We start from the raw sequence: 25822 nt of genomic DNA, 5'->3' as shown, positions 1-25822 counted from the left end.
AGATGTGCTTTGGGCAAGAATTGAGCTGGCGGGATTTCCAAGCCGCCTATATGCAGCCTTTATTATTTGACCTTGCATGTATACAACGAGCAGGATAAAAATTGTTGAAATCTTAAAAAAAAATCACATTTTGCTTGATGTTCTTTTCAAAAAACAAAGAAAATAAATCACGCATCTCCAGAAAGGCGCAGTAGGACTATTACGCGCTGTGCCTTCCATAATGCCTCTCATGATCTGGCATCCCATCAACTATCCTGTGTCAGTAATAAAGCGTTTATGTTAAATATGTATGCTTTTCAATGGAGTTTATTATGCTGTATGCGATGCATTTCTGTGCACTGGTGGCGCACAGCTACGTCAGCTACTCTGGCATAAACGGAACGCTTCTGCATGCAGTGCTAAAAAACGCTCGAAGAGAATTTTCCATATGCAAAATCATCGTAATTCCGCAAAAAACGCTTTTATGGTATTGCGTAATCTTAAACACAGGTGACAACAACAGTGAAAAGAAAATCACAGAAAACGTCTCAAGAACACACATACAGAAGCGTTTGATCGGTACGACAACTAGTCATTTCGAAAACAGATTTCGACAAACCGAACACAGTTCTCGCAGTTTTGAGGTCTCCCGAAATGAAGCTTCGTATGCTCAGAAATTCATCAATACGGCTAAGGTCGGTAATTGAATAAATTAGCGTTGAGTACAAATCAGATAATGCTAATCAGAACGGCTCAGAGAAGGTACGCTGCCACGGCAACGCGTTCCGACCTTACTAATAAATGAGCTCCTCATTAGCTGAAAGTAAGCCACATTATTGAGTATACGAGTGGGAAGCCGATTTAGGAAGTTTATTACCGCGTACGTGCACGGCACACACTACGGCAATGAAAAGTACAGTCGATGGTTTCTGTGTGTATAATCAACACAAACTGTAGAAGTACTCTTCAAGCTAACTGCCTCATTATTTAGGGTAATACTAAAATGTGAATTCAGTTTGTGCCATATCGTTTTTTACACCTTCTTTCAGTACTTTGTCTTCGATTTTCACATGGCACCATCTATGCTGTTTGACAAGATTGTAACGCTAACGGTGAGTTATTTGCATGCTTCAATCCAAGCGTGTTCCTACGACGAAGAATATTTGCATTTAGTGACAATTTGAAATAGGTTATGAGAGAACAAGTCTCATTCCTTAGCTAAAATAACTATTACACCTATTAAATATCAGCGGCTGAGAGAGTAAAAAATTGTAGATATAAGATTTGGATCATTTAGGACTCACGAACACGTATTACTGTGGTATTAACCGCGCCGGAAATTATACAACACTTCATTTTACACCGCCAAAAAGTATTTGAAAAAAAAACAGAAAAACACATCACTGAAAGATTTATTTCCGGTTTTTGTAAAACCTGTATGAATACTTAAAACAAATCAGACGTTTAATAGACGGCTAAAAATTTAATGCAACTCGACACCACCAGAATTCACCGGTGAGATACACTTATGATAAAATTGCCAGAAAAATGAAGAAAAGTTTGAAGGCAGCCTTCACATATTCGCCCAAGAACTGACAATTCATTGTCAGCAAAAGTGAATTGGAGCATTGTTTCACAATTGTTTTATGTTTCACAATTTACCGACGTTTGGTCGCCAGATACGGCGGCAAGGAATGAAATCTACCCTTTCAATGCTTGAATTGCACCCCAACGCGCAAACTTCGTTCCTGCTGTGTATTTTCATTGAATTGCTTTCAAGCGATGTACCAAATACGACGCAAGCACGTCAGTTCGTATGGCGTGTTCTTTCTTCGTTGTTCTTCGGCGGACGAAAACAGATCTGTCCGAAACAATCCCAAATCCACTCTACAACGCACAGTTGGTTACTTGTGATTATAGTGGGTTGAGCCGCGCCACATGCGTACGTTCTGTGTTTTTGCAGGCACTACACAATAGAAATATCATACGTTCCGGAAAAGTGATCGGGTCTTTCAAGCTCGACGTTGGAACTGTTTTCAACCAGCCCGGTGAGAAAGGATGCCCTTTGGCTGAATGACCGTGCTTAAAGGAGCCATGAAGAGAAAATACAACTTCGTTTAATTTGAAAGAACTAGGATTCAGTATCTCACTCAGCTCCATTACAGCCACAAAAGATGTTTTTTAACGAAAAAAAAGCAAGAAGTATTTAAAAACTTTCAAATTTTGCTCCACAGTGACGTGTTATGAGCAAGAATGACGTCATACGGGCCAACAATAAAACATAATTTTCAGTGCGTTAACTGCACGTTAGCATTCAAGTGATGCGGTCAAATGGAACTAGTGGCCCCATTACAGACGTCCAGTCATGTGTCGTTGCGACAGGTCAGTTAGGCGGCCGCTAATCGCACAAACAAGGTTCCGTGACGTCATAGAAAAGTTGCGGGAAATTGGCTAGGGGGTCGCGACGGCTTCACACGTTTTCTATCATATCTCCGTTATTTGTTGGAAGATTGCGATGATATTGGTATCATTGTTATCGGGACTAAGCAGTCTTTCTAATAAACCCAACTTGTATTTTGTCTTCATGGCTCCTTTAAGGGTTCTCGGCTGATTACGTTTTAATTTTGTTTTTCACCCAACTTCAGCTTTTGCTTTTTGGTTACTGACTATGCCCTGAAACATCTTGTATTAATACCAATTAAGATGCTTTCAATGTCCGCATTATCGTCATAGATAAAACTGTGGTTGAGTTCACCCAAAGAAAGGAAGGAATATTTAGGGAGATAGTAACATTGTGTCATGTGTTTAAAGCGCCCAACCACTTTCATCACGCACTCCCACAGAAAAAACAAATACTCTCGAGCCTTTGCGGGATGTCCGTGTTTGTGTCTTTATAAGTGTTCGTATTTCAGCTGATACATGTTACTGGGTGCTTCAATTTATTCAAATATATTTAGCACTTAAGCCTGCCAGAACACTATTCATTGCACAAATTACAAGTAAATTCTTCTGGGTGTTATGGCTGGTAACAACAACAACAAAAAAGGTCATTAGAAGCTTGTGTTGCACACAACATTGAAGATTGAGCATGGAATAAAAACTCTTATGAAGTCAAACATGTATTTGCAAAAATTATAACTTCATGTCAATTGGACCACTCACGAAAAAAAAAAATCAATTCCGCTACTTTCAAACATGACATAAATTTACAAAGCGGGTTTGGGTTAGATCTACTGATCATCATAAATTTACCACCCTTTTGGAGGGGGAATATTTCAGCCACCAAATCTGCGTAGAAAACCAAGTTCACGTATAGATCCTGCTAGAATAGCGCCTTCGATAATGCTCAAGTGCACCTGCCGCGGTGGCTCAGTGGCTAAGGCGTTGCGCTGCTGAGCACGAGGGCGCGGGTTCGATTCCAGGCCGCTGCGGCCGCTTTTCTGATGGAGGCAAAAAGCGAAAACGCCCGTCTGTTCGAGATTTCGGCGGACGTTAAAGATCCCCAGGTGGTCAAAATTAATCCGGAGCCCTCCACTACGGCGCGCCTCATCGCCTGCGTTGCGTCGGCGCGTTAAACGCTACAATCAATCAATCAATCAATGCTCAAGTGCATTAGGTAGGGCTAGAATAATTTCTTCCGGACTTTCGTTATCAGCAAAAACCACCATTCCATGCAAACGGCTGTCTGTTATTAACTGATTTGCTGTTAGTTTTTCTTTAGGAGTGCGGACAGCTACATGTTCTTTTCAACCACTACTAATACGTATCTGAGTCTGAATCCCAAAGGTACATACATCCCCGTGTGGTTCAGAGTATACAATCAGCACTTGTTTAAATTACAAAAAAAATTAACCCTATATGAATGTTGCTTAAATTCTTCTTAAAGGGTTGTCGTTTTGAGCTACAGATATCATTGTTTCGGCAAGTTCGTGATTTACGCTATCATTACCACGCGAGAAAAATTTGGTCTTAAATCTTTTTTTCTACTTTTCAGAGCATCAGTTCTCTCGAAAGTGGGCCGTACTAACGGATCCAGATGACATGACAGCAGGACCCAAAGGTTACATCAAGTGTGACATCTCAGTGGTCGGGAAAGGCGACACAATAAAGGTTCAAACAGTGATACTTCTGCCTTACCCAGTTATCAGTGTTTTTTTCACAGCATCGTCATTTCTTACTATATATATGTGTAACATGTGTACCGAGAAGGAATCTCATCTTGACGTTACAATTTCTTGCTTCTTGGATTTAGCCAGCCCCGAAAAAAGAAACGGATGACGACGACATTGAAGGGTGAGTTGAAGCCTGAATTTCTTGCAAGCGCGATTGGTGACCTGTTCCTACGGCATTTTATTCCATAAGCTACTCTACAAGGGCGCTAGGTGGCGTTAGAGAAACATTTGCGAATACAGTAATACCTCGTTAACTCGAAGTCGTAAAAACCAGGGAAAATTTCGAGATAAACGGATTTTCGAGATAAGCAAAGTTGCGCTAATAGCCGGGAAAAATGAGCGCTCTTCAGAAAAACCACTACTACTTACCGGCTCTTCAGCGGCAGTTTCTAATCTTTCTTCTTGTGCAGGTTTAAAAGAGAAAAAAATAACATACAAGAGACTTTAACCGGCTGGGTTTTGCCGCACTGCCATTTTATTTAGCAGAGAAAAACTGCCTAACGCTCGTCTGCTTTGCGGTCGTACTCGGGCCTAGGAAGGCGTCCTCCAGCTGCTTGACGCATCGCATCAGTCGATCTTCCCCGCCGCTGCACTCGACCTTATTTCGAAGCAAGCGCAGCAAATTTCTCGTCTCAGAAGATGTCGGCACCTCTCGAGGTGGTTCGTCATCGCCGTCGTCTCCGCCGTCCCCTACGTTAGTGGCCGTTTGAACGATTTCGGCGTCCGTCATTTCTCCGGTCACCGCCACATCCTGCTCACACAGCGCGTACTCCAGAAAAGTCACGTCATTTCGGAGACACCGTTACCTGTAAGCTTGATGACCTCTCGACAAAGTTCCTCACAGTCTGTGAAGTCATCTGTCTCTGCCGTCTCTGCTTCTGGCAAGATGGCGGAACGTGAAAACCCAGCGTACGCAAAGCAGTTGGCGATAGCCGCTGCGCGAACTTGCTGCCAAGGGCTGCTGAGAAGATGTACTGCTCCCAGCAGATCAATTTCGTAGCCTTTGCCGTTTTCATAAGACAACAAAATTCTGTCGAGAAGGCTCTTTCGGTAGATTTTCGGTAGAACGCGCACTTCGCGTTCGCGGAAAGCATCGACGTATGGCAGGCGCGGCTAAATAAGAAAAAGAATCGACGGAGTTCAGGCGTGGCAGCATCGCGCGAATCTTGTGAAATGGTCCGGCGGCGGAATTTTCGTTCCACTCCCAGTCAAGATTTCGAGTTATCCGCAATCCGACCCAAAAATACTTCGAGATAAAGGGAAAAATATACATGAGACTTATAGGAAAATGTTCGGTGCAGCGGAAAATTTCGACTTAGCCAATTTTTCGAGATATGCGAGTTCGAGTTAACGAGGTATTACTGTAATTGCAATATAAAAAACCGGTGCGTACAATTTCTTAGTCATGTGTTTCAAACTTTCATGAGTGACTAAACGAAAGGCTTAGTTACATATCGGAAGGCTGAAAAATCCTATATACAGCTGAACGGATACCTGTAACACTTCACTTTTATAAATAAATTCAGCAATGCCGAAAAACAAAAAAATGCACGCTTTCCAGAATATCTTGTGCGCGCAGATAGCACTTTACATGAGCATTTCTTTCAAAGATAAATAAACTACAACAAGCGTGAACACCTGGTCATGCACCTTGAAAACATTCCGCACTTAAAATACCCGAATAAATTGCTCCCTGCTCGCAATATAATTGCTGCAATAAACCGCAATAAACATATTTATTCAGTTCCTGCGAAGCTTTGCCCTTTCGTTGCGCGTTGACTATCCAATTCTTCTAAATATCTCTCCCCTGTGCTCAGACTAACGTTGAGCCTAAACACGCAGGAACCTTCTTCTTCCCGATGGAGTTCCAGCAGAGCGTCAGCACGCCCGTTTCATCGTTCGAATTTACCGCGCCGACGGGCTACCCAGAGTCAACTCAGGCCTCGTAGCAAACGTCAAGAGGGCCTTCTCGGGGGAGACCCGGGAGCTGATCGACCCATACGTCCAAGTCTCCTTTGCGGGAATGACCGTGAGCGCTTTCTTTGCATCTGAACTTGTGGGTTTTGAATGGTTCGTGCTCTTTCAAAGCGTTTGTTAAAGCTTGCACATTTCCGGAGGGACAGCTAAAAGGTGCAGGTGCCTTGATATGACCTAAAATGAGAAAGCACACGCGATTTGCTTGAAAGTTCTCATCTTTTGACTGCCCGCGAATCGATTGCGTACTCTGCTGGTAGCGCTCAACTCGTTTTATATCTAGCATTCTAGACTGCATATTGGTGACGAGGTAGTGGAGGGGGATGCGATATCTCCGTGTTCTGAAGCTCATAACGCGGTAGACCGAGTGTGCCGAATGATTCCTAACATAGCATGTCGGCTACGGATGTTGCCTTCACGCGAAAGTAAACAGTTGAAAATGTTTGAGTTTTTTCTTAATTGGAGTGCGCAAACTTTGCGGCAGCTACGGACACTTCCTCACATTAGCAGTGGTCATCTCGCGTTGCTGGTTCTAGTGAGAAGGCTAAAGGTGGTTTTTATATGTGAGTACCGACAGAAATGTTAGTTACCGCAGCGAATACTTAAGGTTTTATTAACACATTACCACAGTTGTGGGGCAATAGCATGCGGTTGTGGCAAGAATTTTGTTAAAACTTTATTGCTTGAAATTACGTCGCCCCTATAGCAAACGCACGTGAACATCGAATGCATTAGTGATAACACGTCTCACGACGATGACAGGTACCGTCTTTTCGCCGAAAGACGATACTTTGGCTTCTAGAAATATTTGTTTTCCTTTGTTTATTTCTTATACAAAGTATAGTGCTTGTGGTGGTGTTTAGTTATCGCACACAAAAATATGTCTGGTAAAACAGACGACACAGAGCTAATAGAACGTTAGGCTTCACCTTATAAAGGGTCTTGCTGCAACAGAGCACGCTTTACAGGGACGAACAACGGTTAAGAAGACCTGCTGCTCCCCCGTTTGGAACGAACAGCTGGTTTTTACGGAGATGTTCCCGCCGCTCTGTCAGCGCATCAAAGTCCAGTTGAGAGACAACGACGCCGTCAATGACACTGTTGTTGGAACTCACTTCATTGAAATGTCCAAGATTGCCAACGAAGGCGATAAGGGTAAGTGCCTCGGCAGTGAAGCTTTTTCGTTTGAAAGCAGGAGCACGTCTTAGTATTTTGCACATTCAATCTTTCATTCCCACGCTTTATTGCAGATGTTAGCATCATTTGCTGGTCCTCTCTGTAGGTACAGATGTGTGGTCTATAAAGTTGTGTTGATATTTCACTTAAACATTTCCTGGTCGCCCCTTCTTGAAGAAAATTTGTTGTATTTATTGCGATCGCAAGTACATTTTGCAGGGTTAAATTCATGTACCGACTCTGAACGCTCCCTAGGTATAACGTTTCTAAGCGGTGCCGGTCGCATACAAAATTTATGGGTGATGCTTGTACAAAAACATCGCTCAGTACACCAAATCGAATGAGTATGACAAAAACCTCACATCGAAAAGGTATACACTAGCTGCCCGATATGTATACACATTTCAGGCTGAAAATCGCAACAGACCTTTAGCAAACTTTATAATAATACATTTTCTTCCAGTGTTCTATCACTGTTGGTTATTTAAGGGCTTAATTAGAGAGAGAGAGAGAGAGAGAGAGAAAGAGAGAGAGAGAGAGAGAGAGAGAGAGAGAGAGAGAGAGAGAGAGAGAGAGAGAGAGAGAGAGAGAGAGAGAGAGAGAGAGAGAGAGAGAGAGAGAGAGAGCTCTTTATTAAAAGAGGAAATGCAAAGAGCTTTGCCAACATACTTACGTCGACGTGCTATTCCTCATGAAAAGGAGTGGGGAAAAGACAGATTAGTAAGAAGAGGAGTAGTAGCGAAAAGAAGAAAAAAAGTTGGCGACATATATAGTGACATGGGATGTAGCGAGGACTGTCCATATAAGGTTGGCTTCATTAGTTCTGCTGGGGCATTGAATGCTGACAACATAGTACGCTTCTTCGGCGGTTCTTGAAAGCGTTTCTGCTGTAGTAGAATTAGTGGGACGTCACCTACATCAGCCCTATATGCGGAGTAATTGTGGTTCTTTGCCTAAGAGGATGGCACAGCTCACAATTAATAAAGGGGTCATGCAGAAAAAGACGAAGTTTGGTTCATTCGAAATATTGCCTCGTTAGTATCATACTGACACCAATTTAATCAAACGTCACTCAAATAAGCTACATAATTAGGGAAGAAAGGAATGGCTATGCGACCCACTAGCTTATTTCCGCACTAGCACATATGACGTCATGTGCACAGCAGTACGATTGGCTGAAGCCGGCAAAAGTAAACGCAAGTTAGGCAGGGCTTATAAGTTTCTAGAACGAGCAGTTTTCGCCTAAGCGTAATGCATATTAATTTTATAGCAGTAAGAATGGTGGGGTGAAATAATAGAAGATACGAAAGTGCACGTATACATAGAAGAACCAGTGCGTACTGCTGTTGGTACTACACGCACTGTGCTTGTTATAGCTGCAGAGCAGTGCGGCTCTTCGGGGTTGTCTCGGACGACACTGCCCGATTGGCTTAAGAGACATCGTCTTACGTAGCCCCATGTCTCGAAAATACCCCACGTTTCACGAAACGATTACTACCTACCTTAAAAGAAACAAGCCAGATGCAAATACGGTCAAAAACAAAGCAAATACGAATAGCGGTGCGGAGCAGTATGGTGGCGCCATCTAGGAGGACTGATGGTAAACAAGGCTCCGCAGTCCGCTGCAGACTTAACAGTGCACCTGAATTTCGCTTGAAGACCTGTCCATGTCACGTCATGATAGACGTCACGAAACGCACGATTTGGCGGGAGAATCAAAATTTTAACTTAAATTGATTAATTTTTCAATGTATAAAGCATCACTCTATTGCTGCCGGAAAAGCGCTGAGGGCACTTTAAAACACCAAATCTTTCGAATAAGTCAAACTTGTATTTTGCCTGCATGGCCCCTTTAAAAATGTAAACACGCGCTTTCTATGTCCTGAATCTCCAAAGCCTGCGGTAGTTGCAGTAATTCGTTCTGGCGTAAAGATAATTAAGGCGCGGTTCATGTCTCTCGGGATGGAGCATCGAAAGCCAGGCGTCATTAACACTAAGTTCATTATATTTTGCGGGTAAACTCGATTAGACATATTCGTATTGTTCATATATATGTCTATGTATTTCAGAATTGGTTGTTTGATCCTTGCGCTTGACTAACAGTTAGAGAGGACATCACGTTAATAGTTAGGGAGAGTCGACTGCGTTATAATTGCAATCTTTTGCAATTAATCTTCGCAGGCTTTCTCCCCACGTTCGGCCCTTCGTTTGTCTACCTGTATGGCTCCACGCGTGAGAACTCGCTTTTTGAAGAGCACGCACCACTCAACGACGGCCTCGGAGAAGGGGTTATGTACAGGGGCCGGCTACTCATCGCGGTGCGGACGGAGATATTCGATGCACTCGACATTACGCAATCCAGCGTCGATCTGGAGCCGACGTCACCCGTCAATGAGGTACTTGGTACACGATTCCGCATTGGCCCTGAACTGAAATTTATTTTGACTTGAGTGTTACGCGTTCTTTCTGGTGTGACAGAAGGTTTAGAGCGCAGGAGCAAGAAATTGGCGGCAGTATATATTGTCACGCTTAGTGTTCTGTTTGAAGGTCTAATCAAAACGGTAGAGACCTATACATTCACGAATGTGTTTGTATCTGAAATATGTATTAACATTTCGATATCGCAGTTTTGCTGTGTATTTTAAGCCATAAAGAAACAACACACTGGGCGTCCAATGAGACTTTGAGGATCGTGAAGTGTATGTAGGCCAATTTCGGATGTGATGATTGCTGCTTGTCTTGCATGTTGCACTACGTAGACGCGTCTAAATAACTTCAAAATTAATATACGTCAAGACATACCTTAATTTACTCGGAGATAACATTGTTTTGTGGAACACTCCGGTTAACTGGTGCGTATGGAATGCTCTGCAATTTGCTTTTACAAATAAAATGTTGATATTGCAAGACACTAAGCGTATGACTTTGGAGAACATAGAAAATCTAAGCACATTATGTTCTTATGCTTCGTTGCCCATTCTTCCTTCTCGCATTTGTTCTTTCTCTATCTTTGCAGGCATCGTACGCAAAGAACGAAAACTTTCTTCTATTCGGGGCAATTTTGGAAGCTTCAATGATTGACCGAAAAATTGGAGAGAAGCCTATCTACTTTGAGCTCAGCATAGGTAAGGCAACAAAGCTCAATTGAAGTTCACACGTTTTGGGATGCGTAAAAAAATTACATTCCGTAAAATTTACCGTAAACAGCACGCACAAAAAAACAACAATACTAACAAAAAAAGCAATGACGCTGGTACCACCACGGGATGAAAATCCAGCGTGAGCTGGTGATAACACACGGAATTACGGACGTCTAACCCATGAGGTTGACGGCGAGGCCGGCGAACACAGTGCCGGCGTCATTATTTCTTAAACATGGCTCTCTTCCTGCGCCGGTCAGGTGATAAAGAAATAAACAGAAACAGGTGCACCTTGCGTCTTTTAATCTGCCTTTTCTCATGCGGTCACTTCATAAAGTATGAAGATTGTGAGAGAGACAGAGACAGAGAGAATGACTTTTTAACCCTTTCGGCCGTTGTGGTGTCCACTGACGCTATCGCATTAAAGCTCCTCTAGCGCGTAGAGAACGAAACCAAAATGCTAATTGTTTGGGGGAATTGTCCTTCAATGATTTCTATCACGATAGATTTCCCTGTTGTTTAATTTTATTGGAGCTACTCACTACAAAAAAGAAATAGCTCCGGTGAAGTCAGAATTACGACATTGAGACTGAAAAAAAACAAATGGTGGTCTCACTTTTATTCCCAAGGATGTAAATCTCTGAATACGTGCACTACGAAGCTGATTTTTTGTTTGTAGGTTCATGTAGTCATAACGTTTAGGAGAATGTGCAAAATGGATGTCATTGCTCTACATAAAAGTTTTAATTGCCAGATGTCTTAATGAATTGCCTCATTAATAAATCTGTTATTGCTTTTACTTCCAGCTCTATGTTTCATTTGTGGGCTTATGGGACCCTAAAATTTAGGAAAACACACAGAAAACACTGTATTGCTTTAAATAAAAAAATCAGGGCTGAAAGGGTTAAACTGGTGGTGAGATCGTATTCATATGAATACGGTGACGACGATCATGACAATGATGGTGTTGTGCACAAATGGTTTTATGTATTTACGAAATCTGGTAAAGAATAGTGTTTTGTAAGTTGTTCCATAAGAGCTTTTGACGCACGATAGGCACGTTTGAAACGCGTCAATAAACGTAATACGTCCATCAGTACTAGTTACACGGAAAGCCGCCGGATGTGCTGTGTGGATCCTCGGTATCCTCGAATGTGCTTTTTTTTCTTTCAGCCACATGTTGAGGTGTCGATGAGCGAGTTTCTGGTTGCAGACGTGAAGTGTATTTTTTTTTTGGCAATCGGACTCGCAACTGTACTGCCGGATTTTTATAAAAAGAAACTGTCCGCAAATTCACCCTGTGATGGAAGCTTGTCACGTGGAGAAAACGAGAAAAAGAAAGGTCCGGAGGAGGAGAAAATTGGTGGTAAAGTTTGAGTCCGCACTATTTCTGAGAGGCACCACCTCACACGATAATGCGTATGGCATGTGCCTCGATCAAAGGCTATCACCCCGCATTTTGTAACGCACGGTTTTTCACCACGTGCGTTTAATTAGGGCTGGTTTCATCTCGCGTGATTGCTGGACGTATACCGCAGGCAACTCAGGGAACACCCTGGATGGTGCCAGCAAGTGGAAAGACGACTCGCTCGAGTCTGCCGCCAGTGCGGATGCCTCCCTGGAGACTGTGGTCGTGGACCCTGTCATTTGCCACTCCACCAGCCAGCCCGTCAAGCCGGTCACGTCGGACAGGTAAGCAAACCACTCGCGATAATCTTATGAAGCCTTTCTCTGGCGGAAAAGGAATTGAGGCTGGTTGCACTTGTAAAGCACAAACCTGGTCTCCCTGAATAAATAGTAACGGCGATGTACAGGAGCGGCCCTGCTTCTCATAAATTCAGTTAATCGCACCCGGAGCATTACCACACAAACCCGATTCTTATTATAAGTTCTAACTATTTATAAAGAAAGATATAGTCTACTCACATTTATCTGTACAATTGTTTAGCAGTTTGAGTTCGCCAGGCTGCAATGCAGAAGGAATGATTTAGACAAAAAATGCTTTCTGTACATTTTCAAAGTGAAGTTGTACGTAAATGTATTCTGTTATTTCTCCTTTCGCTTTTTAGGTATTACTACCACTTGCCATATGGTGACAACAAGCCGTGCCTATGGGTGAAAAGCACGTGGCAGGATTATCGGAGACGATTGTTCAACTCCAATATGATCCTCAGGGTCAAAGAAAAGTTGGTAAGAAAATTTTTGTTCAAACAGGTGAATCAAACTCTTTAGGAAGGCATAAGAAAATGGCTGTTGCAACGCAAATAACTACAAGCGTCCTCTTCGGCAGCGAGAACATTTTGAGAAAACAGTGGCAGCTTTCCGGTGTAATTTTTTATGCGCGTGCTCCTCGCAGAAGTGAAGAGGACACGAGCGCAAAAGAGCTCACCTGCATGACATCTTGTTCCCACTACATCGTATCACTACATTTGCTAATGACACGCCGCAAACGTATAAATGTTATTCGCACATAGCAGGGCAAATAAGTCACAAACTATTGGTTACTAAACCTATGCCTAAGCTCATGCTACTTTCCGTTTGTCGCTTAGGGCAGGGATTGCGTCGAACATAACCGCTCGCGTTTCCTTCAACATTTCGCAATGAAGCAGCGATGGTACAACGGCATTCCCTAGTCAGGCGTTCACAAACCTGGAACGTTGACAGACTTTAAGAAGTGAGCTATCTCAATTCTCGCGTGAGAAATGTTTCCCAGAACTTGTTTATAAAGACGATGGCCTTTTTTGGGCGACTTGAACGCAGAAAGTTTGGTCTGTCTCCATGTCTGTCTGTCCCTCGATTCAGCCACGCGGCGAAAGTTAGATGTTGAGCAAGACATTTATATACCGACAACCATTCCCAAGCATCTATATCTGGAGGCAATGTTCATACCTGTCAACATTGCTGAACAAAAACAAAACATTACAGAGATCTGAGGAACAAAATAAATACAGAAGTGGTATTTGCAGTGTTCCTTTCTTTTAAAAAAATACATGGATGTATGACATCTGCGATAGCAAATAAAATACTACATTTACTGCACAAAAGAAAGATGTTCCCAGCGCCACTATAGCTCCTGGCGGCATTACCGGTTCTTTAACAGTAATGAAAGATTCTAGTAGATGGCGCGTGGACCGCGCTTGGAGAAAGGCCTCATAGTGGAGCAGTGTAGCTCGGTAAACATGAATTGATTTATATGACAGGGGTTCCAGACGATTGTCGTCTAGAAACGACATTGACAACGAAGTGAGCAGACGCGCAGCTAATTTTTTTTTACTTGCAACTAAACTTGAACTCGGTAACATCGACACAAAACAGGCGAAACAGGAAAACAATTGGCCGGACAATTATTCCATGTTTCTTGAGGAAACACCTAAACTGATCGTTCCTTTGCCTTAAGGTGACGGACGCTGCAAGCGACTGTGACTACCGCCTCCCCGTAGTATTCACTGCCCGCTTCGTCAAGCGAAGGCGGCGATGGCCGCAGTGATTGCGATTTCTACTTTAGTTGTGGAACGTGGCGGAAATTTACGCGCGACGAAGCTGATGTCATTAAAAGCCACTAGAAACAACTACCACTTTTCTCTGCTCTGACAAGTAAAAAAAAAAAGGGCACCTGAAAATGAAAACAGGTAACGATGAAGTTCTAGCCAAATTCAATTTATACTGTCTATTTCTCCTATGGCACGAATGAGACAATGGGAGAAAAGCCTACTCTTCCGGCGGATTGGCAATTGATTGTCACAGTTACAAACCCTTTCAGAATCGACGCCTTAATATCTCACGCCTACATTCAACATTTTGAGTGGCGTACGATTTCGCGGAAATGGTTCTTATGGGGACGAAGGAAAACGTAAGATAATGTATGGAAATATAAGCAGCATTTAAAACAAATTTCACTGAGACCGCACGAAAAACACAGTCTGTCAGAATATTTGAATGAGGATTTTATCTTTTGAGGCCAATTAGGTCAATGTTATGCCGCACTGTTTCCTTTCTCTAGGAAGCAGGCCTCGCAGACATTCAAGAAATGGTGCGTCTTGAAAAATCACACACCGACCGTCGGCTGAGAGGAGTGCTCGAAGAGCTCGCCAACGGATGCAAGTAGGTGATGAATAAGCATGGATTCGGAGGATGATGAAGAAAGACCTATTCTTTGAATGCATGGTGCGTCTGACGCGTGCGTGCACGTCAAAATGGTCGGAACAACCCAGGATTAAAGCAGCACGGCTACAAAGATTGTTGCTTCGATTCCCAGCCGCGGCGGTCGCTTTTCTGATGGAGGCGAAAAGCAAAAACGCCCCGTGTGATCGATCGATCGATCGATCAATCAATCAATCAATCGATCAATCAATCAATCAATCAATCAATCAATCAATCAATCAATCAATCAATCAATCAATCAATCAATCAATCAATCAATCAATCAATCAATCAATCAATCAATCAATCAATCAATCGATCGATCGATCAATCAATCAATCAATCAATCAATCAATCAATCAATCAATCAATCAATCAATCAATCAATCAATCAATCAATCAATCAATCAATCAATCAAAGCTTATTGCATTAGATACAAGCGTTTCATTCACACAGTGTTCGCTTTGATGCGGCATCAATGGACGTTACTTCTTTAGCGTGAATGACCACCGATAACGAAGTCAGAGCAGCAAGGGTTGTGAACCAGTCCCCATACTCACCAATGAAAGCTATTCGGGTTTACGCGCTCGGACTTCGAACTTAGCCACGAGGGGCAGTGTCCTAATAGCGAGAGTTACGTAATCGAGGAATATGTTGACCAGTTTTACAAGAATGACATTTTAACCAACAAGGTGTACTCAAGGGCGAGGCTGTATTTCATTTTAAAAATATCTACAGCACGAATTTAAATAAGGACACAGAAAGACGACGGGACGAGCGCTCATTTTAACCAAACTCGGCGGCTTAGGGGCGAAGACGATAGGACGCTTAGTCCAAGGACGCGGGATCGATCCCGGACTCGGAAGACGCTTTTCAAATGGCGGCGAAAAGTGAAACCGCCCCTGTCTAGACATTTCGGCGCACACTGAAGGTCCCTAAGTGCTATTTAAAAAAAACACGCCCTTCACTATGGCGCGCTTCATAGCCCGGGTATAGTATCGGCGCGTTAAATTCTCAAAGGTAGAGTTAAAAAAAACACGTTATTTGCGGCCGCTTCAGGTAGTTGCCGCCGCTTATGACATTTGCGGCTGCTCCAAGATAAGGACAAAGTTTTCTTCAACTGCGAAGTTTGTAAAGAAGCTGTAGAGCTTTCCTTTGTAGCCGTACGACCACATTTCAGGGGGACAGCAACTTTTTTCCTTTCCTCGCAGAAAATTATCCACCATGGTCATTCCTCCATGACACGTCGATAAAATACCACTGTAGTCACAAAAACCTTTGTGCAGATTTTCCCATGTCGCTGTGTTTAGTTTGACAGAAATTCCAGCTGTTTCTTTGAGGGGATTTTTGTCTGCGTACGCTTTTGTCATTCAAGCTGTTCTGTCGTCATACTTTTTTGTCTTGTGCTTTTCGTTGCGTTAGGCCTCTCCGCTAAACTATCTCAAAATAAGGGATTTTGTTCTTTAACTGTTTTTTTTTCCAGTCGCTATCTTCACCAAGCGAAATGCCAAGGTCCCACTGGGAAGACTAAGCTGGACAAAGAACGACTGAAGCACTGTCAGCGTGAAATCGTGAGCTGTGGTTTTCTTTTTACTCCGAATTGCAATGGACACCTTGGTAAAAGGCAGGCTCGAACCTGTTCGGGATCGAAAGATATTGTAAGAGTGTAATCTTGGAAATATTCCTGTCATTGAAAAGGGTGTTTTAGCATGGAGCAACGAAAAGCGAAGTTTGGGATTACTGCTTACCTCTCCTCTTCATGTGACTCGTACATAACAGGGGCTTGAAGCAATCTTTAGCAAAAGAAAAGGCTTCCTGGACTAAGTACGTTTCCACCAAAGGACGAAAAGAATTCATTAACTGTTCCTTCTTTTTTCTTCTCGTGAGGTAGGAACATATAGTGCATCAAGAGTTAAATTTGGATCATGCATAGCGAGCGGGTAGAAGTTTGTTTCCCTTTGCTGCCTTACCTTCTTCAGAAAAAAATGAACAAATTTTTATTCAAAGGACGCTTGAGCTCTCAAATAAGAGTTCTGTTTATTAAAATCTGAGGAGGTCTTTTTTACTCCGGATAATAAGATCGTAAATAAGGTTAGTAAGTAAGGTTCATGTAGCGGAACTGAGGCAGGAGTGGAGTAAAAACAGTGAATGCCGAATTGATTCAGTACAGACCGCTTAGAGGGACGCAGAAATATTCTAAGCTCATCACCGAAATATTCTAAGCTCATCACCCATAACCCTCCACGACGCCATGGATTCGCAGGTGCAGTTTCCTCTCTAGTATACTTACTGGCGCTGGCATGGAAAACGGTCGTCGCCCTTGCGATATTATTAAAAATTTGGGAGGGTGGACGTTTCCTTTTCGCATATGAGATATATATTTTTCTTAATAGTTGACGTGGTGACCGTTTTTTGTATCTGTACAGTGTGCCAACTTCTACGTTCTCAGTAGAGACTGACAGTATTGTAAATAGATAAAAAATAATCGCGTGCATGATTCCAGCAAGACTCCAGAGTAGTGTTAAATGAGGTTTCGTGCAAATACTGCGATCTACACTAGATTCAATGACTGGACTTTACCTATATTTTCTAAATGTAATATCGCCTTCTGTGAGCGCTTCCAGTGCGCATAGAAATAATGTTGGCGTTCACCCCACTATATTTGCCGTGTTTTCCATGCTCTCCGTTCGATATGATCGCACACTCACTGCATCGTAGGGCAGCTCACCCTGCAAAGCTCCTCGTACACTTCCTTGCCTTTTTCTTTTGTCCCCCATTTTACTTCCTTAAATTTTTAATTTCGTTTTTTTTTAATACAGGATCACGTGGGAACAATGGCACGCACCATGAAAGCCCTAGTTACGAAAAACTCCTTCAAAGAGAAACTACGAAGCACGAATGGGCTTCTGCAGAAGCTCAGTGACCTTGTGGACGACGTACGTATTTCTATGTGCAGCGCAGATTCCTTCTTCACGCGGCAGAGCGAAATGTTCGTAACCAATTCTTCATATGCAGAACGTATTAGATAACCACCATAATAAAAATTAATCCTGAATTGGTGGCATATTTGAAGTGCTCTAAGCATCCCACTACGTAAAGCAGGGCTGTCCTTTCTTTTTACAGTACGCCTAGGTTTATTAAACAGTTTTAACATATTGTTACCGTGTTCGCGTTACCATCTACCTTGTTACCAGAAGCCGGAGTTTCCGTTTACCGCTGAAAACGGAAGGACACATTTCAGCATACCCTTTGCAGTTAGCGTATTCTGGCTTACCGGCCACCGTGGTTCACGTAGCGACATCGGACGGATTAGCATCGAAGCAAATCACGCATAATTTAGTTGCTCACAGTTATTTGATTTCGTTTAAAGTAGCTTGAATGTTTGACTTTTCGGATGAGGCGTTCACAATAACATTATTTGTTTTGAGAATACCGTAGCCATCACCTGTAGAGCTTTCAAAAAGAAAACGTGATGTAGGTAGCCCCATCTACACAGTGCAGTTGGAATCAAGATAAACGAATTTATGCATGCGCGAAATATTTCGGCATGAAATGGTTAAATATATGTTGAAAAAAAAACACTACTTTTCCCAGCCCAATTTTGGAGGCGTAAAAGCGCTTTACGAGCTCAGAAACTTATTGGAACTATTTGAGGCGGGCGAGGCTTAGCATGAGTAGGGGCGGCCATTTTGCTCGCCCATGCAAAAAAAAAAAAAAGTTTGTCGTACTGGTGAGCATCATTTACCAAAACAAATGTAATAAACATCAACTAAAATTACTTTCATCGACTGTACCAAGCATCAAGCGCGTTTGGTGTAATCAAGACGAGATGGTCTGCTCGGGAAGCGCGGTGGCGACGGTAAAGGCTGTGCCGGTAAGTTACAGTTCGCGGTAACTCGTCGCGCATGCGCAGTCGACTTCCGCAAATACGATAGAGGGTAACGTAAACACGATAACGGTATGCTACAACGTTCTATTAAGTGGTTTTGGAGAGTAATAAATGGTTGACGTTTACAGAACTGGTGCATGAAAAACCCCATTCAGTTTGAATACTTTCAAAACAACTCATTTAGGATTGCCGTTTCTAGCCAAGATTGCGTGTTACACCTGCTAAAGCTAGTATATCTGCAAGTTAGGGGGGGATACCTAACCCGCTGCCAGTGTTAGCAAGAAATTACTCACTCAGAGAGAAAGATGCACGCGCTTTGCGATAAATGTTGATCGGCTATGAAGGATTTCTTTCCTTGTGAGCTCTGCTAGGTACAACTTTTCTTATGCAGCCCCAACACTCTCTACCTGACGTCTTCGTGTGGATGATCAGCGGGGGTAAAAGAGTTGCATACCACCGAATTCCAGCGAGAGATCTTATCTACTCTATCGTCGAAGAGGAGAACGGAAAATTTTGTGGAAAGGTCCAAACGCTTTTTCTAAAGGTGAGGAGAGAGAGAATGCTTTGCAAGCTTATTAGCAGAATTGTGCGCATGCCTTGATGGGAACAACAACAAAAAGTAGCCGGGAACAGCAATCGTCACTTCATTTGTATTGAACAAGAACATGAGCGAAAACTCCCGCAAGATACTTAGCATTCGTTGCGTCTAAAGTTCTGGCTGAAATAAAATGGCAATTTATTCGAAGGCATCTCAAACTAATGATCTTAGCAACAGAATGAATACTTTCTAGTATTCAATAACGTTTTGTTTCTAGAAAACCTATTTATGTATCAATATTTATTTGGCAATATAAATACATTATGCGCATTATTTGTGTTTTTGTTGTTGCTAATAAATAGGCTCAACTAGCCTTGTGTTGTTGGCACGGACAAAATTTATTCATTTTTTTTTTCTGTTTTGTCGAACTCCTGCTGTTGTAATAACAAATCACTTATGTCTATCAAACAAGAACGACAGCCTACGCTACCCAAATTTTCAACCAATTCAAACGTGAAGGCCAAGCGCTATGTTAAACTAACACAATTACAAGGCACTAAATAGAAACCTAATCATGCTCTACCACTCCCTATTTCGTGGCTTAATAAAACTTTCGTACTACTGCCTAGCTTGTACCAGATTTACAGCTGCTGCATTCTGATTCGCCCAAAAAATTTCTTCGTTTAGGACAAAGGTATCGGCGACGATTATCGCTATTTCAAGGTATGGACACCAAGCAAGCACAGCCAATCACTGCACCTGTAGAATGCGCACATGCCCTGTTTGAACCTGTTTTGTTTCCAACGCTACTTGGCACGCGTAGTATGCACACCGCTGGCACCAGAGCTCATGCCTTTTTACTTTTTTCCCGTTATGGCGTATGTTCACGTTCACAAGTTTTGTTCTCGAGTTTTGTTTGTTAACGCCTTAACCCTAACCTCCTTAGCATACGCGCGCGGCCCTATTAACGTTATTGATAGCTTGTACTGTACGTTTAAAGGCAAAATCAACCTGCACCTCACCGGAGAACTGGAGAATCCAAGCATGTGTTCAAAATATGGAGTGTACTCATTTGTCAAAGTTTCAAAAAATATATAATAAAACTAAAAAAATGTTCCTCCAAGTCTCTGCAGGATTTCTTTTGCCTCTAAACTACGCAAACCCATTATTTGTATGAAAGCGTTCGCTAAGGTAAAGAGAGAACCATTATTAAATTGCGTAGAAACTTTTCCGGAGCCTACACTTCAATTTATCATTCACAATGCGCCCTGACAAATGACGCCTCTTTTTTTAGTTAATTGTGAGCAGTCGGCAGAAATGTTTCATGTTATTTTGGATTACCTGTAAGCAAAACTCGAATAAGACATACTTTATGAAATGCGGAGAAACTAATAACAACACTTTGCTTTTTTTGCCATAGGCAAACAAATAACACCACAAAAGAACCTATATATGTTTTCCAAAAGGCATAAGTGAATCACCATCACGCTCTACGCTCTCAGCTTCTGGCTAATGGTAGCATATCGTCTTGCACTATGGGTAATAATAATGGGTATAGCTTCAGAGAAACTTTATCCAGAGCTTTTTAAAGGCATTCAAGTGCTTCGCTCATCGAAAATTTCTGGCTGTTAACTTCAAACTGCCTTATTAAATTAGCTGTCGTCTGGCTGGCTGATACATAACGCGGTGTTGTGCGAACATGAGAAAGAAATCATCCGGATGCATAAGAGGCAGAAAGGGATTGCACTTAAACGCAGCCGCGATAAAGTGCCCATAATTGCTGAAAGACGAACTGGACACTCTCAACCAACTAACAAGCATTAAAGTAAAAAAAACGTGAAGCAAACAAACCAGGAAAAGATGGTCGGTTTATAGCAAACCCAATTTGTGGCAAAAAAAGGAGGTCTTGGGAGAGAAGAGGGAGATATACCTCTAATAATGACTTGACTTTTTCAAAGAATATTATGTTACTCGCCAAAACCATATGCAAACGGGAAAACCGATACACTTCTTTCAAAACGTAAACATAATCATTTAAGCCCGTACCGGACCAGCAAACTTGTTTTTACTGCAAAACCGCCTCGACTGCTTAGCTTCACCGCCTTGGCACTCATTTGATTTCATTTCTTTCGTCATTGAAGGCCCGACGCCATTACATAAGAATTAGTATACTCAAGAGTCGTCAATAGTCGTCGTCCGTGTGTCGCAGTAAAATAGTTTCCTTGTAATAAAGAGACATGACATTTATTTCACGAGACGCATTCCCTTTGATTGATTGTGGGATTTAACGTGCCGAAGCAACGGCTGGTTACGAGGCGCGCTGTATTTGAAAGCTCTGGATTAATTTTGACCACCTGGGGATCTTTAAAGTGCGCCGAAATCTCGAATACACGGGCGCTTTCGCTTTTCGCCTCCATCGAAAAGGGGGTCACCGTGGCAGGAATCGAACCTGCGTCCTTTGGGCTCAGGAGCACAATGCCTTAAGCCCGTTCTACGTGGTGCGTTTTTCGTCTGTGAATTCGGTGGAACGAACATTCACACTTGCGAAGTTCGCAATGCCTGGAATAGTTGTCTACATGGCCTGCGAATGTCGCAAGATTCGTATTTCAGAGGAACGTTGTTTGTAGCAAATCTTTTTGTGATTTAAAAAAAGGGGGTTTATTTTACTTCCTGGGCAAGTTTCTTTAAACTGCATTGCATTAAATATGAGTTTATTTGCGGTTTCGTACAACAATTGCCAATTATTTAGCAATATACGCACACATAGCAGAGAAGACATACACAGCAAGCCACCCTGGGTTCGCTTTTTGTGCGTGCCTAGGACACCTCGGTTTACCTCTGATAGTTCTTCTTGGGTTCTTCTGTACTTCGTTCCTGCTGTGATGTCCGCCACTTGCAGGGACACCGATTAAGCATTCATTAAAACGGCGCGCGACATCGTGTTGTGAACGCGCGTGCGTTTGTTTTGGTTGTTTTGGTGCGCCCGCGCTTATGCCGCGCTTAGACAAGCAACGCCATCTAGTTGCTAAGCGTGCAACCAGAGATGCCTAGACACGGCCTCCGCGATCGGCTGCCGGCGGCGCGCCGTTGCTCCGGCCGTCCCATTCGGCGCGTCCCCCAGCAAAAACATGTAATTTGGCTAACTCCGCAACGCGCCGCGAGGTGGCGGTGTTAGCCGATGGTTCGGCAGCTTGCACCGACTCTCCTGGCCGGCTTTGTGGGGCCTGAGTTGCTGCGTGTTTTCACGGCCGGAATTCGCGTAACTGTGTTGCAGCTTTATTTTTGTTGAGCTGACAAACCGTACTACCGGGTCATGAAGTCCGCTCGTCTCAGAAGCTTCGAGGAACAGCACTGAAAAGTTAATCGCGCTGTGATTGCTGCGCTTGATCGGTGCAGGACATTTCCGTGCGGACATTCAGGTGCGCGGATGTTTGGGTGCGAAAACTTCTCGGCTACAGAATTATCGGGTGCTTGCTTGTTGGAACAGCAGTTATATTTTTATTTCCGCATAGGGTAGGTTATGGACAATCGAGCGCAGTGGTTGCATTTTTATATTGGCGCCGTGTTTGATTTTGCCAGTTATTTTTAGAAGTTGAACATTTGTATATTTTTGCTTGATACCTCGTCCAAGAAACGCCTGTTATGCAGCCTATTGATTATATTCATACACACATGCCCTTTTTTTTAATTTACGAGATTACAATTTATATTCGCTTTTTGCGGCGTGCAACTCAGCTAACAATTAGCCGCCGTTTACGATGGTGTTATTCCTTCTTTATGCAGTTTTCTTTAAACGAAAGACACACTGTCCTATCTAAAGAAAGCAGCATTACAAGCATTCGGTTGGCCCCCAAAACGCAGAAAATCTTACGAGGAGTTTTATGCAGGTTGTGCGCTGTCAAATTTAAATGATTTTGCAAACATTGTTGTCGCCACCCTTTTTTTTTTTTTCATACGGACAAGTCTCGCATATTTTCGTGTGGAAGAACGGGCATCTGAAAACAGCTGCAGTGTGTAAATGTCCAAAGCAAACATGAAACCTGTCATCATTGCTTTACACATGGATGGGCTTCGATATCAGTAATTGAAAATTTCAATGTCCTCATTTAGTCTTGGGTCCAAAATAGGGAAAATTGGGCTTGCCTGTCGTCGCCGAAATGCGTTTAAGAATACAACGAAATCGGGGTGCATCGGACTTCAAGTTGTTTTATTTGTTGCGATGTGTAGAACAGATTGCCATATCTTTGAGGCTATCGCTCAATGTAATACTCTTTAAACGTGTTAATCCTAAAAATGTCACGGGTGCTTTCACCCAACAGGCATTAATTCGAAGGCCAGATAAGAGCGCAGCTGGCGCAGCCATCCGTCGTGCGTATGACGCGATCGCGCCCCGCGCTCTACTGAACTGCATTGACCATGCAGATTATATAAAGTACGTAAGCCTGGATAAGAAATACCTAAAAAATAATCACCTTTTAGCGAACCGAACGTTATTTAGGCACCAGAAATTTTCCATTGGTAGTAGGGAATATTGTCCGTGTGTCGAAGGCATCATGCGGCACGTGTTAAAGAAGTCGCATAGCTGCAATCGTAGGTAAAATAAATTCATTATTATCAAGTTGTATGAGTCGCTTTGCATCTATGCTTTCTTTTTATTGCGATACGAAGCGCGAAAGTTGACGAAACGCCATTTCGAGAAGCGTTGCAGCATACCCGGCTTTCGTTTCAACCATCGGCTCCGCGCGCCGCGGTGCGGCGGAAAACGGCGAAACGGCCTCTTCGGAATTACGCTCTCTCCGGGCGATTGGGACGGCCGGAGCAACGGCGCGCCGCCGGCAGCCGATCGCGGAGGCCGTGGCCTAGACGTTCACCTAGCTTTGTTCTTATTGGCCGCAGGTCCGGCCCCTCTACGGCGCGGGGGTTGCTCGACCGTTCCAAACAATTGGCACTTTGCCACAGCAACAAAAAAGACCGCTTTGCCGCACGAGCGGCACCGCATCTGCGAATTCGCAGGGAAAATTGCACCATGTAGAACGGGGTTTAAGTGTGGAACACATGGGCGGAAAAGCTCGCGTCTCTGCACGCGTCCCCACCTACAGAACCGGTTTGGTTGCTAGATGACCCGCCGCGTCGGCCGCTAGCGCGCGCATTCATTGTGCTAGATATTTTGCCGCGCCGCGTCGGAAACCGGATTTCTCGGACGCACATGTGTCTCCCGATTCAGCCACCAAGCCATCACGGCGGGTGGAAGCAGTCACTTTCAACAAAAATTCATCCAATCCAATTTTCACAACACATAGTCGTGTGATGAAACAGAGCACAGATTACAGGCTACGCAATTGAACTGAAGTTTGAGATCAGGCGGATAACAATACTTTGATCATGACGATTGGTTGTTGATAGCCCAAGGTCGACTATGGCTAAAGAGCACCAAAAATTTATTTAATGCGAGTAGTAGCTCTTTTAGTTGGCGTCGGTGTAGCTTTTGCGACACTTTGATGCGTTAAGAAAAAAAAGAAAACCTTCAAGCGAGTGTGTTTTTTTTTTTTGAGACTACTCCTTCTGAGCAAATTTCGTGGGAACCCGCCCCGGTGGCTCAGTGGCTAAAGCGTTATGCTACTGAGCATGAGGACGCGGGTTCGATTCCCAGGCGCGGCGGCCGCATTTCTGATGGAGGCGGAAAGCAAAAACGCCCGTATGTACGAGATTTTGGCGCACGTTACAGATCCCCAGGTGGTCAAAATTAATCCGGAGCCTTCCGTTTCGGAATGCCTCATCGTCTGCATTGCGTCGGTGCGTTATACCCTACAATCAATCAATCAATCAATCAATCAATCAATCAATCAATCAATCAATCAATCAATCAATCAATCAATCAATCAATCAATCAATAATAACTCGCTCAATCAATCAATCAATCAAATTTGGTGAAAACATTTCCGCTTCGAATATTACCCACTCTGACACATTCGTTTGATTTATCCAGCCACATAATTCTTGGAAGAAAAAGTTGAAATCCATTGCGCCCTGCAAGTGTGGTTGAACAACAGAGCCTAAAAAATTGTGGTAGGGAAATCTTGTTGTAAAGACTTATCGTGTCACTTATTGTCACTTACTAACAAGGTATCAATGGCTCTGTTGTCGCTATTATATACACTGGTTGGCGAACTTTCGACTGCAGTCATATTCCTGGATCAGGTCAAAATGATTTACGTGCCTCGCCGGGTGGTTGGTCAGGCGGTATTGGTGTGCCATTGTAAGCCAAATATCTCCAACACGAAACTGGTAAACCACTCCCTGTTCGCTCCCGACACATCCCCATTGAGACACGACAGCGACCAAAGGACTACTGTCATCGGGAATAACCAACCGACGGTCTAATGGCTGTTCGAGGATACCCTAAGCACTGCTAAGTGTTCTGAGTGAGAAAGCATAACGTCCGATTGAACGCCTGAGAAGCTTTGCTTGCTCCACGCGTTCACAGGGGGATTCGCCGCCTATCCGCTTGACACGATTTGCTTCCGGATCCGCTTCCGCCTTACGCTTTCGAATGGCTTCGATCTGTTTCCTGCGCGTAGCGCCGCTGCTCATTGCCTTTCGCTACTGCCAACTTAAAGCGTGTTCTATACTTCTAAAACCAAGATACTTGTGGTGTTGGGACTTTTGATGTGTGAACCCCACAAAATGTACAGAAACCTATCCTAATACAGTTCAGCTGGACAATAAAAGATCAGGGTCGAGGTAGTGGGGAACAGTGCGGAAGGGCCATCGCGCACTGCACAAGCTTTCCGGAACAACTTACAACTTACTCCT

The 25822-nt window shown here is 43.3% G+C and overlaps 1 protein-coding gene across 2 annotated transcripts in view; it reads left to right on the top strand.

Annotated features, from left to right (window-relative positions):
* The window catches only part of Mfr (ferlin family C2 domain-containing myoferlin misfire), a 258706-nt gene that overhangs the window by 197719 nt on the left and 35165 nt on the right, over positions 1–25822 (top strand). Inside the window, exons 10-24 of one of the 2 annotated variants that reach the window (XM_077690752.1) lie at positions 1029–1091; positions 1943–2027; positions 3974–4089; positions 4232–4272; positions 5994–6180; positions 7094–7280; positions 9483–9697; positions 10318–10426; positions 11980–12133; positions 12511–12631; positions 14442–14542; positions 16066–16153; positions 17402–17518; positions 18863–19015; positions 19697–19732. In XM_077690752.1, the coding sequence (XP_077546878.1) occupies positions 1029–1091; positions 1943–2027; positions 3974–4089; positions 4232–4272; positions 5994–6180; positions 7094–7280; positions 9483–9697; positions 10318–10426; positions 11980–12133; positions 12511–12631; positions 14442–14542; positions 16066–16153; positions 17402–17518; positions 18863–19015; positions 19697–19732 (1773 nt within the window). The remainder of the gene's footprint in view (positions 1–1028; positions 1092–1942; positions 2028–3973; positions 4090–4231; positions 4273–5993; positions 6181–7093; positions 7281–9482; positions 9698–10317; positions 10427–11979; positions 12134–12510; positions 12632–14441; positions 14543–16065; positions 16154–17401; positions 17519–18862; positions 19016–19696; positions 19733–25822) is intronic. The other variant, XM_077690753.1, reaches the window with a different exon arrangement.

Source organism: Haemaphysalis longicornis, unplaced genomic scaffold (assembly GCF_048455015.1).
Source record: "Haemaphysalis longicornis isolate Haplotype H1 unplaced genomic scaffold, Haemaphysalis longicornis Haplotype H1 scaffold_10, whole genome shotgun sequence".
NCBI classification, from domain to species: domain Eukaryota; kingdom Metazoa; phylum Arthropoda; class Arachnida; order Ixodida; family Ixodidae; genus Haemaphysalis; species Haemaphysalis longicornis.
The sequence above is the reverse complement of the archived record's forward strand: the minus strand, read 5'-3'. Positions and strand labels throughout refer to the sequence as shown.